Below are 12,013 nucleotides of genomic sequence, written 5' to 3'. Positions count from 1 at the left end.
CAGGCCTGTCCGGCCCTACCAGTCCACGCCGACCATTCTCCCTGACCTAGTCTCATCTACCTGCACTCAGACCATAACCCTCCAATCCCCTCCTATCCATATACCTATCCAATTTACTCTTAAATAATAAAATCGAGCCAGCCTCCACCACTTCCACCGGAAACCCATTCCATACAGCCACAACCCTCTGAGTAAAGAAGTTCCCCCTCATGTTACCCCTAAACCTTTGTCCCTCAATTCTGAAGCTATGTCCCCTTGTTGGAATCTTCCCCACTCTCAAAGGGAAAAGCCTACCCACGTCAACTCTGTCCGTCCCTCTCAAAATTTTAAAAACCTCTATCAAGTCCCCCCTCAACCTTCTACGCTCCAAAGAATAAAGACCCAACCTGTTCAACCTCTCTCTGTAGCCTAAGTGCTGAAACCCAGGCAACATTCTAGTAAATCTCCTCTGTACCCTCTCCATTTTGTCGACATCCTTCCTATAATTTGGCGACCAGAACTGCACACCATACTCCAGATTTGGCCTCACCAATGCCCTGTACAATTTCAACATTACATCCCAACTTCTATATTCGATGCTCTGATTTATAAAGGCAAGCATACCAAACGCCTTCTTCACCACCCTATCCACATGAGATTCCACCTTCAGGGAACAATGCACAGTTATTCCCAGATCCCTCTGTTCCACTGCATTCCTCAATTCCCTACCATTTACCCTGTACGTCCTATTTTGATTTGTCCTACCAAAATGCAGCACCTCACACTTATCAGCATTAAACTCCATCTGCCATCTTTCAGCCCACCCTTCCAAAAGGCCCAAGTCTCTCTGTAGACTTTGAAAATCTACCTCACTATCAACTACTCCACCTATCTTAGTATCATCTGCATATTTACTAATCCAATTTGCCACACCATCATCCAGATCATTAATGTAAATGACAAACAACAGTGGACCCAACACAGATCCTTGGGGCACTCCACTAGACACTGGCCTCCAACCTGACATACAATTGTCAACCGTTACCCTCTGGTATCTCCCATTCAGCCATTGTTGAATCCATCTTGCAACCTCACTATTAATACCCAACGATTTAACCTTCTTAATCAACCTTCCATGTGGAACCTTGTCAAATGCCTTACTGAAGTCCATATAGACAACATCCACAGCCTTGCCCTTATCAATTTCCCTGGTAACCTCCTCTTCTTTAATCCTCCTAATTTCCATCACTACTCTGCTTGTTTCGCTTACCTCACATAATTCAATATCCTTCTCCTCGGTAAATACCGAAGAAAAGAAATTGTTTAATATCTCCCCCATTTCTTCCGGCTCAGCACATAGCTGTCCACTCTGACTCTCTAATGGACCAATTTTATCCCTCACTATCCTTTTGCTATTGACATATCTGTAGAACCCCTTGGGGTTTACTTTTACATTACTTGCCAAAGCAGCCTCATATCTTTTTTTCGCTTTTCTAATTTCCTTTTTAAGATTCCTTTTACATTCTTTATATTCCTCAAGAACCTCATTTACTCCCTGCCGCTTATATTTATTGTATATCTCCCTCTTTTTCCGAACCAAGTGTCCAATTTCCCTGGAAAACCATGGCTCTTTCAAATTATTATTCTTTCCTTTCCACCGAACAGGGACATAAAGACTCTGTACTCTCAAAATTTCACCTTTAAATATCCTCCATTTCTCTATTATATCCTTTTCATAAAACAACAATTTCCATTTCACTCCTTTTAAATCCTTTCTCATCTCCTCAAAATTAGCCTTTCTCCAATCCAAAATCTCAACCCTTGGTCCAGATTTGACCTTCTCCATAATGATATTGAAACTAATGGCATTATGATCACTAGACCCAAAGTGCTCCTCAACACATACCTCCGTCACCTGACCCATCTCATTTCCTAACAGGAGGTCCAACACTGCCCCTTCTCTGGTAGGCACCTCTACGTATTGCTGCAAAAAACTATCCTGCACACATTTTACAAACTCCAAACCATCCAGCCCTTTAACAGAATGTGATTCCCAGTCTATATACGGAAAATTGAAATCACCCACAATCACCACTCTGTGCTTACTACTAATATCTGCTATCTCCTTACATATTTGCTCTTCCAATTCTCGTTCCCTATTTGGCGGTCTATAATACACCCCTATAAGTGTTGCTAAACCTTTCTCATTTCTGAGTTCCACCCAAACAGCCTCCTTAATCGAGCCTTCTAGTCTGTCCTGCCAAAGCACTGCTGTGATATCCTCCCTGACAAGCAATGCAACACCCCCACCTCTTGCCCCTCCGATTCTATCACATCTGAAACAATGAAATCCTGGAATATTTAATTGCCAATCGCAACCCTCCTGCAACCATGTTTCACTGATCGCCACAACATCATACTTCCAGATGTCAATCCAGGCTCTAAGCTCATCCACCTTTCTTACAATGCTCCTAGCATTAAAATATACACATTTAAGGGACCCATCATTTCTTATTCTCAGTTTATTTCTTTTCCCTTCTTTCTCTCCTACATATTGGGTCTGAGTGTTTCCCTTTTCTGCCTCCTGCCTCACACACTGCCTATTAGCTATCTGTGTTTGAGTCCCTCCCCCCAACCGTACTAGTTTAAAGTCTCCGCAGTTATTTTAGCAAATCTCCCCGCCAGGATATTGGTTCCCCTCGGGTTCAGATGCAACCCGTCCTTTTTGTACAGGTCATACTTCCCCCAGAAGAGGTCCCAATGATCCAGAAACTTGAAACCCTGCTCCCTGCACCAGTTCCTCAGCCACGTATTTATCCTCCACCTCACTCCATTCCTATTCTCACTATCGCGTGGCACAGGCAGTAAGCCTGAGATTATTACTTTGGAAGTCCTTTTTTTTAACTCTCTTCCTAGCCCCCTGAATTCTCCTTTCAGGACCTCTTCCCTTATCCTACCTATATTGTTGGTACCTATATGTACCACGACCTCTGGCTCCTCTCCCTCCCCTTTCAGGATATCCTGGACACGCTCAGACACATCCCGGACACCGGCACCAGGGAGGCAAACCACCATCCGGGTCTCCCGACTGCGTCCACAGAAACGCCTATCTGACCCCCTCACTATAGAGTCCCCTATTACTACTGCTCTCCTCTTCCTTTCCCTACCCTTCTGAGCAACAGGGCCGGACTCCTTGCCAGAGGCCCGGGCACCGTCGTTGCCCCCAGGTAGGCTGTCCCCCCCAACAGTACTTAAACAGGAGTACTTATTTCCAAGGGGTACAGCCACCGGGGTACTCCCTAGTCCCTGCCTCTGTTCCTTGCCCCCCCTAACAGTGACCCACTTGTCTACCTCCCGTGGTCTAGGAGTGACCACCTCCCTGTAACTCCTATCTATAACCTCCTCACTCTCCCTGATCAGACGGAGGTCATCAATCTGCCGCTCCAGGTTCCTAATACGGTCCCTTAGGAGCCCCATCTCGTCACACCTGGCGCAGATGTGGATGTCTGGAAGACTATCAGACTCCCAGATTCCCCACATCTGACACCCAGAACAAAAAACTGCCCTGGCAGTCATACTCTCCAAACAAAGCCCCGCGCTCGGTTACTAAACCTACCGCCCGGCCGCTACTCCAACCGCTCCAACCGCCCACCCAAAAGAACTGAGTGATCTCCTGGGAGAGGCGAAAAACCGGATAAAAAACCCAGGCCAATTTGGGAAAAAATCCGGGAAATTCCTCTCCGACCCCAAGCTAGGCGATCGAAACTAGTCCGGGAGATCACACAGGTCTTACTCCTTACTATCCCCACACAATCCCCACACACTACTTCCCAAGCAACACAGCTAGGTGCTGCTTGCTACTGCTGCTTGCTGCTGCTGCTGCTGCTACTTATGATTGCTGGTGTTGCTACTGCTGATTGCTGCTGCTGCTGCTGCTGCTGCTACTGCTGATTGCTGCTGCTGCTACTCTTGTCCCAATTGGAGGAACAGCAAATTGGAGGAACAGAATCTCATATTTCGCTTGGGTAGCTTTCACCCCAGCGGTATGAACATTGACTTCTCTAACTTCAAGTAGCTCTTGCTTCCCCTCTCTCTCCATCCCCTCCTCCTTCCCAGTTCTCCCACCAGTCTTCCTGTCTCCATCTGTGCGAGATAATCACTTATGAGGTGTTTGCGCAGTAATCAACCAGAACCAGAACTACATCTTAACTTTGTCCCGTCCCCTCCCCGACATCAGTCTGAAGAAAGGTTTCGACCCGAAAAGTCATCCATTCCTTCTCTCCTGGGATGCTGCCCGACCCGCTGAGTTACTCCAGCATTTTCTGTCTACCTTCGATTTAAACCAGCATCTGCAGTTCTTTCCTTCACAAAATAATTTGTAAGTTTATTATCGCATTCCTATATGTGGGAGATTGTTTGACACAGATTGCTGCTACTTAATGTGCATTGGCTACACTTCAAATAGTACTTAATCTGCTGCCCAATGCATTGGGACATCCTGTTCTGTGATTGTAAATATAAGCATAGAAATATAGAATACATACATAGAATACATAGAAACATAGAAAATAGGTGCAGGAGGAGGCCATTTGGCCCTTCGAGCCACAATTAATGATTCATTGTGATCATATCATATCATATCATATCATATCATATCATATCATATATATACAGCCGGAAACAGGCCTTTTCGGCCCACCAAGTCCGTGCCGCCCAGCGATCCCCGCACATTAACACTATCCTACACCCACTAGGGACAATTTTTTACATTTACCCAGCCAATTAACCTACATACCTGTACGTCTTTGGAGTGTGGGAGGAAACCGAAGATCTCGGAGAAAACCCACGCAGGTCACGGGGAGAACGTACAAACTCCTTACAGTGCAGCACCCGTAGTCAGGATCGAACCTGAGTCTCCGGCGCTGCATTCGCTGTAAAGCAGCAACTCTACCGCTGCGCTACCGTGCCGCCCATCATGGCTGATCATCCACAATCAGTAACCCATGCCTGCCTTCTCCCCATATCCCTTGATTCCACTAGCCTTAGAGCTCTATCTAACTCTCTCCTAAATCCATCCAGTGATTTGGCCTCCATGCCCTCTGTGGCAGAGAATTCCACAAATTCACAACTCTCTGGGTGCAAAAGTTTTTTCTCACCTCAGTTTTAAATGGCCTCCCCTTTATTCTTAGACTGTGTTCCCAATGTTGGGGGAGTCCAGAACCAGGGGACACAGTCTTAGAATAAAGGGGAGGCCATTTAAAACTGAGATGAGAAAAAACGTTTGCACCCAGAGAGTTGTGAATTTGTGGAATTGTCTGCCACAGAGGGATATGGGGAGAAGGCAGGCACGGGTTACTGATTGTAGATCTTCAGCCATGATCACAATGAATGGCGGTGCTGGCTCGAAGGGCCGAGTGGCCTCTTCCTGCACCTATTGTCTATGTTTCTGTGACACCAGAGCACCCGGCCAGGTGCGGAGCGCGTGTGATCCCGTAGCTGAGGACAGTTAGGCCCCCGCTATTACACAATGACTGCAGATGTGAGGCGGAAGGGCAAGTGCGTTGTCTTCACAGTAGGGTGGCGCGGTGGTGCAGCGGTAGAGTTGCTGCCTCACAGCACCAGAGACCCGGGATCAATCTTCACTACGGCTGGTGTCTGTACGCAGTTTGTACATTCTCCCCGTGACCTGCGTGGGTTTTCTCCGAGATCTCCGGTTTCCTCCCACACTCCAAAGACGTGCAGGTTTGTAGGTTAAGTGGCTGGGTATAAAATGTAAGCTGTCCCTAGTGTGTGTAGGGTCGTGTTAATGTGCGGGGATCACTGGTTGGCGCAGACTCGGTGGGTCGAAGGGCCTGTTTCCGTGCTGTATCTCTAAACTAAATTAAACTAAAACGCTGTCAATATTTATCTGGAATATAGAATGTGTTGAATGGCTATTACCACGATACACTGACTCTCAGTAGTCATTGTTTGATTAAATACACCACTAATGGGCTTCTTTTATAGGTTAATTGGCTTGGTATAAATAGAAGAATTGTCCCTAGAGTGGGAATATGTGTTAGTGTGTGGGGAGCGCTGGTCGGTGCGGACCCGGTGGGCCGAAGGGCCTGTTTCTGTGCAGTATCTTTTTAGTTTAGTTTACCATACCATACCATACACATACAGCCGGAAACAGGCCTTTTCGGCCCACCAAGTCCGTGCCGCCCAGCGATCCCCGCACATTAACACTATCCTACACCCACTAGGGACAATTTTAACATTTACCAAGCCAATTAACCGACAAACCTGTATGCCTTTGGAGTGTGGGAGGAAACCGAAGATCTCGGAGAAAACCCACGCAGGTCACGGGGAGAACGTACAAACTCCGTACAGACAGCGCCCGTAGTCGGGATGGAACCCGGGTCTCTGGTGCTTTAAGAACTGTAAGGCAGCAACTCTACCGCTGCGCCACCGTGCCACCCTAAAAGGCACGTATCTCTAAACTAAACTGAAACTAAACTAAAACACATTGAGGTGAAGAGAACAAAGAAGGTGGGTTTCTTGTGTCTGGCCTGCTGAGTTCCTCCAGTTTTTGTTTTCTACTTTTGATAAAGGTGGGTGAAATTATGGCATTCAAAAGATATTTGGAAAGGTACATGATGGAAAATATTTGGAGGGATTTGGACCAGGCTTGGGCAAGTGATACTTGAACAACTTGGGGGCCAGCATGAACAGGTTGGGCCGAAGGGGCTATTTCTGTGCTGTATAACCAGGGCTCCCCCCCCCCCCCCCGCAAATTCATATTGTTCCGATTCAAAACGTGTCTGCACATTCCCTCCACAGATGCTGCCTGGCCCACTGAGTTCCTCCAGCACTTTGTGTCTTGCTCAGGATTCTAGCGCCTGCACTTCATTCTTCTGGAGGAACTGCATCACTCTGTGGCTGGTGGACATGTTGGGTCAAGACCCTTCTTCAGACTGAAGACCTGTCCATAGCCTCCACAGATATGCCTAACTCACTGTTTCTTCCAGCACTGATGCTTACTTGAGATTCCAGCATCTGCAGCCTCTTATGCCATCTACACTAGTCCCATTTGCCTGCATTTGGCTGCTACCCTTCCAAGCCTATCCTGTGCCTGTCCGTGTCTTTTAAATGCTGTTATTATACCTCCAACTACCTCCTCCGCCAGCTCATCCCATATTCCCACCACCGTCTGTGTGGAAAAGGTTGCCCCCTCAAGTTTAGTTTAGTTTAGTTTAGAGATACAGCACGGAAACAGGCCCTTTCGGCCCACCAGGTCCGTGCCGACCAGCGATCCCCACACACTAACAGTATCCTATACCCACTAGGGACAATTTTTACATTTACCAAGCCAAACCTGTACGTCTTTGGAGTGTGGGAGGAAACCGAAGATCCCGGAGAAAACCCTAAGGCAGCAACTCTACCGCTGCGCCACCGTGCCGCTTTTGTTGATAAGTTCATAAGTGATAGGAGCAGAATTAGGCCATACGGCCCATCAAGTCTACTCTGCCATTCAAGCCTCTTACTGCTACGTAAAGGCCGCCGACAAAGTTACAAAAAGTCCCTCTTCCTCCTCCCCTAACCCCATCCTCCACCGACCTCCAGGTTCACAGGGGTGCCGGCTCTCCAGCAGTCCTCCACTCTCTCCAGCGGCCCTCTTGCTCGTCGACGTCTCTCCTAGCTCTGCTAACGACCAGGCCCAGTGTTGGTGGTCTCTGTGCCCTGACAGTTGGGCCCGGTCCATCACATCTGCGCGGTATTCGCCGGGAGCTCCCCTTTGATTAGGGTTGCCCCGTATTATCCGGGACATCCCATACATTGGGCTAAATTGGTTTGTCCCGTATGGGACCGCGCTTGTCCCGTATTAGGCCCAGGGGCCGCTGTAGGCCTGGACACTGTAGGCCTGGACACTGTAAGCCCGGGGGCTGCTGTAGGCCCAGACACTGTATTCCCGGACACTGTAGGCCTGGGGGCCGCTGTAGGCCTGGACACTGTAGGCCCGGACACTGTAGGTCCGGACACTGTAGGCCTAGGGGCCGCTGTAGGCCCAGACACTGTCGGCCCAAGGGCCGCTGTAGGCCTGGACAGTGTAGGCTTGGAGTCCCAGGCACCGCCTAACGGAGCTTGCATAGCAACCCGCCTCCCGGCCCGGGCGACCACTGCTGGTGGAGCGGGAGCACGTGGCCGCTGGCTCGGTGAGGTCACGCGGGGTGGTGACATCACCTTTTGTCCCTTATTTGGGAGTGAGAAAGTTGGCAACCCTACCTTTGATTGACTTTTCTTCCTCCTCTCTGCAGTGAAGCCGGACCCTCCGATCTCCCTGAACTGGACTCTGCTGAACGTCAGCCAGTCGGGACTGCTCGCGGACATCCAGATGTGGTGGGAGCCCCCGCCCAGCGCGGACATTAAAAACGGCTGGATATCCCTCAAGTACGAGATCCAGTACAGAACCAGTGAGAGCAACCACTGGGATTCAGTAAGTCCAAATCTATTCAAAGTGTTCCTTATACCAAATATAAACAGGTGCATGGAAAGGACAGGCATGGAGGGATATGGGATATATGCAGGCAAGTGGGAATACAGATGCCCCTCGACTTACGATGGGGTTATGTTCCGATAAACCCATCGTAAATCGGAAATATTGTAAGTCGAAAATGCATTTAAGACACCTAACCTACTTAACATCATAGCCACCTAACCTACCCAACAGCATAGCCACCTAACCTACTTAACATCACAGCCACCTAACCTACCCAACATCATAGCCACCTAACCTACCCAACATCATAGCCACCTAACCTACTTAACATCACAGCCACCTAACCTACCCAACATCACAGCCACCTAACCTACTTAACATCATAGCCACCTAACCTACCGACATCATAGCCACCTAACCTACCCAACCTCATAGCCACCTAACCTACCGACATCATAGCCACCTAACCTACCCAACATCATAGCCACCTAACCTACCGACATCATAGCCACCTAACCTACTTAACATCATAGCCACCTAACCTACCGACATCATAGCCTAGCCTAGCCTAACTGAAACCTGCTCAGAACACTTACATTAACCTACAGCTGGGCAAAATCATCTAACACAAAGCCTATTTTATAATAAGTGTTATCCAGTACACTGTAGAGTGTGGGTTGTTTACACTCATGGTCGCGAGGCTGACTGGGAACTGCGGCTCGCTGCCATTGCCCGGCATCACGAGGGAGTATCGTCCTGCATATTGCCAGCCCGGGAAAAGATCAACATTCAAACTTCCAAGTACGGTTTCTGCTGAATGTGTATCACTTTTGCACCATCGTAAAGTCAAAGTACCGTAAGTCGAGGCATGGTAAATCGAGCAGCACCTGTCGTGCAGATGGGACATGTTGGCCGGTGCAGGCAAGCTCGGCCCAAGGCCCAGTTTCCTGCGCTGTCTGGCTCTTAAAAAAAATTGTACAGCGTCATAGTCATACAGCATGCAAACAGGCCCTTCGGCCCAAATTGGCCGTGGCGACCAAGATGCTCCTGAAAGTTATTGAAGTTATATTTCCATCTCATTAAATCTCGCCTGGATAGCTGATCGTGGTCTCAGAACCACCCCTTAAGTATTGGTGAGGAGGGAGTGCACCAGAAAGTTACCCTGTACCTCAGTTAAGCGAGAGTGTACTGGGAGCTTTACTCTGTATCTGCACATCACTCCTCGAGTTCAAGTTTATTGTCATGTGGCACAGTGGTGCAGCAATAGAGTTGCTGCCTCACAGGCTTCGATCCTGACCACGGGTGCTGTCTGTATGGAGTTTTCTGTTCTCTCCGTGACCTGCGAGTGTTTTCTCCAGGTATCTCCGGTTTCCTCCCACGCTCTAAAGACGTACAGGTTTGTAAATTGTCTCTATTGAGCCGGATGGTCACATCACACAGTGAATCGGCACAGATCTACTTGCACTTTATTCTGTTTTAGAACTGTTCCAATTTGTTTCATTGGGTTGTTTAAATTAATACTGACTAGCTAATTAATTTATTGCATCGTATGGGAGGCGCATTCCCAATCTCGTTGTACCCCTGTACATAGACAATAAAGATATATTGTATTGTATTGTGTGTGTAGGATAGTGTAATAGTGTGGGGATCGCTGGTCGGCGCGGACTCGGTGGGCCGAAGGACGTGTTTCCACGCTGTATCTCTAAAGTTATTTGCATGTGTACAGTGAGCTACAGACGCAATGGAAAGCGTGTTTGCGGCAGGATCGCAGGCACCTGATCTTTCAGATGTTTTATTTGAAACATCTTTTGCTGATGTTTTGTTTCTCTCACCTTTCTCGTCACAGATCGAAGCAATCGCGACCTCCCATCCGGTGTATGCTCTGGCCACTGGCAAGAGTTACGAGATCCGTCTCCGCTGTAAACAGATCGCCAACGGGGACTTCAGCGCATTCAGTGAACCGCTGACCATCTTTATCCCTACTCCCCCCTCAGCAGAAGGTAGGCAGACCCAGAAACCATCGCCTGTTCTCTCCACACCACAGCTCAACAGGGTGGCATAGAGGTAGAGTTGCTGCCTCACAGCGCCAGAGACCCGGGTTCCATCCCGACTACGGGTGCTGTCTGTACGGAGTTTGTACGTTCTCCCCGTGGCCTGCATGGGTTTTCTCCGAGATCTTCGGTTTCCTCCCACACTCCCAAAGTTGTACAGGTTTGTGGGTTAATTGGCTTGGTAAATGTAAAAATTGCCCCTCGTGGTTGTCGATAGTGTTAATGTGCGGGGATCGCTGGTCGACGCGGACCCGGTGGGCCGAAAGGGCCTGTTTCCGTGCTGTATCTCTAAACTAAACTAAAACAAAAAAACAACAAATGATGGTGTTGTTGTTGGTTGAGATTTCTGAAACTTGCCGAATAGTGAAAGGCCTGGTAGAGTGGATGTGGAGAGGATGTTTCCACTAGTGGGAGAGTCTAAGACCAGAGGTGATAATCTCAGAATTAAAGGATGTTCCTTTAGGAAGGAGATGAGGAGGAATATCGTTAGTCATTTGATGACACAGGGTCTGTTCTCGCTGGAGTTCAGAGGGATGAGAGGGGACCTCATTGAAACCTAGCGGGTACTGAAAGGCCTGGATAGAATGGATGCAGAGAGGATGTTTCCACTAATGGGACCCTTGTCATTAATTTATAAATATAAGCCCTTGTGTCTAAAACCTCTGAAGCTGAGAGAGGTATGAGAACAGCCGTGATAACATTAGGTGTATAGTTTTAAAAAGGGTTCAAAACAACTGGAAATCACATTTACAAATGACCATTGGGCAGGGCAATGATGTGGCTTATGGAGCTGTTACCTCGGACAAGGGTTCAATCCCGACCGGGGCTGTTGTCGGTGTGCAGTTTGCACATTCTTCCTGGGACTGTGCAAGTTTCCAGCTCAGTTTAGTTTATTGTCTCGTGTACTAACAAGCTTTTGTTGCGTGCTAACCAGTCAGCGGAAAGACAATACATGATTACAATTGACCCATTCACAGTGTGCAGACACATGATAAGGGAATAAGGTTTAGTGCAAGGTAAAGCCAGTAAACTCCGATCAAAGGTAGTCCGAGGGTCACCAATGAGGTGGATAGTAGTTCAGCACTGCTCTCTGGTTGTGGTGGGATGGTTCAGTTGCCTGATAACAGCTGGGAAGAAACTGTCCCTGAATCTGGAGGTGTGCGTTTTCACACTTCTATATCTTTTGCCTGATGGGGGATGGGAGAAGAGGGAGTGGCCAGGGTGCGACTGGTCCTTGATGATGCTGCTGGCCTTGCCGAGGCTGCGTGAGGTGTAGATGGAGTCAATGGAAGGGAGGTTGGTTTGTGTGATGGTCTGGGCTGCTGGCCTTGCCGAGGCAGCGTGAGGTGTAGATGGAGTCAATGGAATGGAGGTTGGTTTGTGTGATGGTCTGGGCTACGTCCACAACTCTCTGCAATTTCTTGCGGTCGTGGATGGAGCTGTTCCCAAACCATTCTGTGATGCATCAGGATGAAATGCTTTCTCTGGTGCATCTGTAGAAGTT

The 12,013-nt window shown here is 48.4% G+C and overlaps 1 protein-coding gene across 1 annotated transcript in view; it reads left to right on the top strand.

The window, feature by feature from the left end:
- Positions 1–12,013, top strand: part of LOC144611800 (growth hormone receptor-like) — a 49,716-nt gene that overhangs the window by 24,724 nt on the left and 12,979 nt on the right. The window contains exons 7-8 of the mRNA XM_078431060.1: positions 8,277–8,455; positions 10,305–10,458. Coding sequence (XP_078287186.1) covers positions 8,277–8,455; positions 10,305–10,458 — 333 coding nt within the window. The remainder of the gene's footprint in view (positions 1–8,276; positions 8,456–10,304; positions 10,459–12,013) is intronic.

This window comes from Rhinoraja longicauda, chromosome 3, assembly GCF_053455715.1.
Source record: "Rhinoraja longicauda isolate Sanriku21f chromosome 3, sRhiLon1.1, whole genome shotgun sequence".
In the NCBI taxonomy this organism is placed as follows: domain Eukaryota; kingdom Metazoa; phylum Chordata; class Chondrichthyes; order Rajiformes; family Arhynchobatidae; genus Rhinoraja; species Rhinoraja longicauda.
This window is presented reverse-complemented; position numbering and strand designations above follow the sequence as displayed.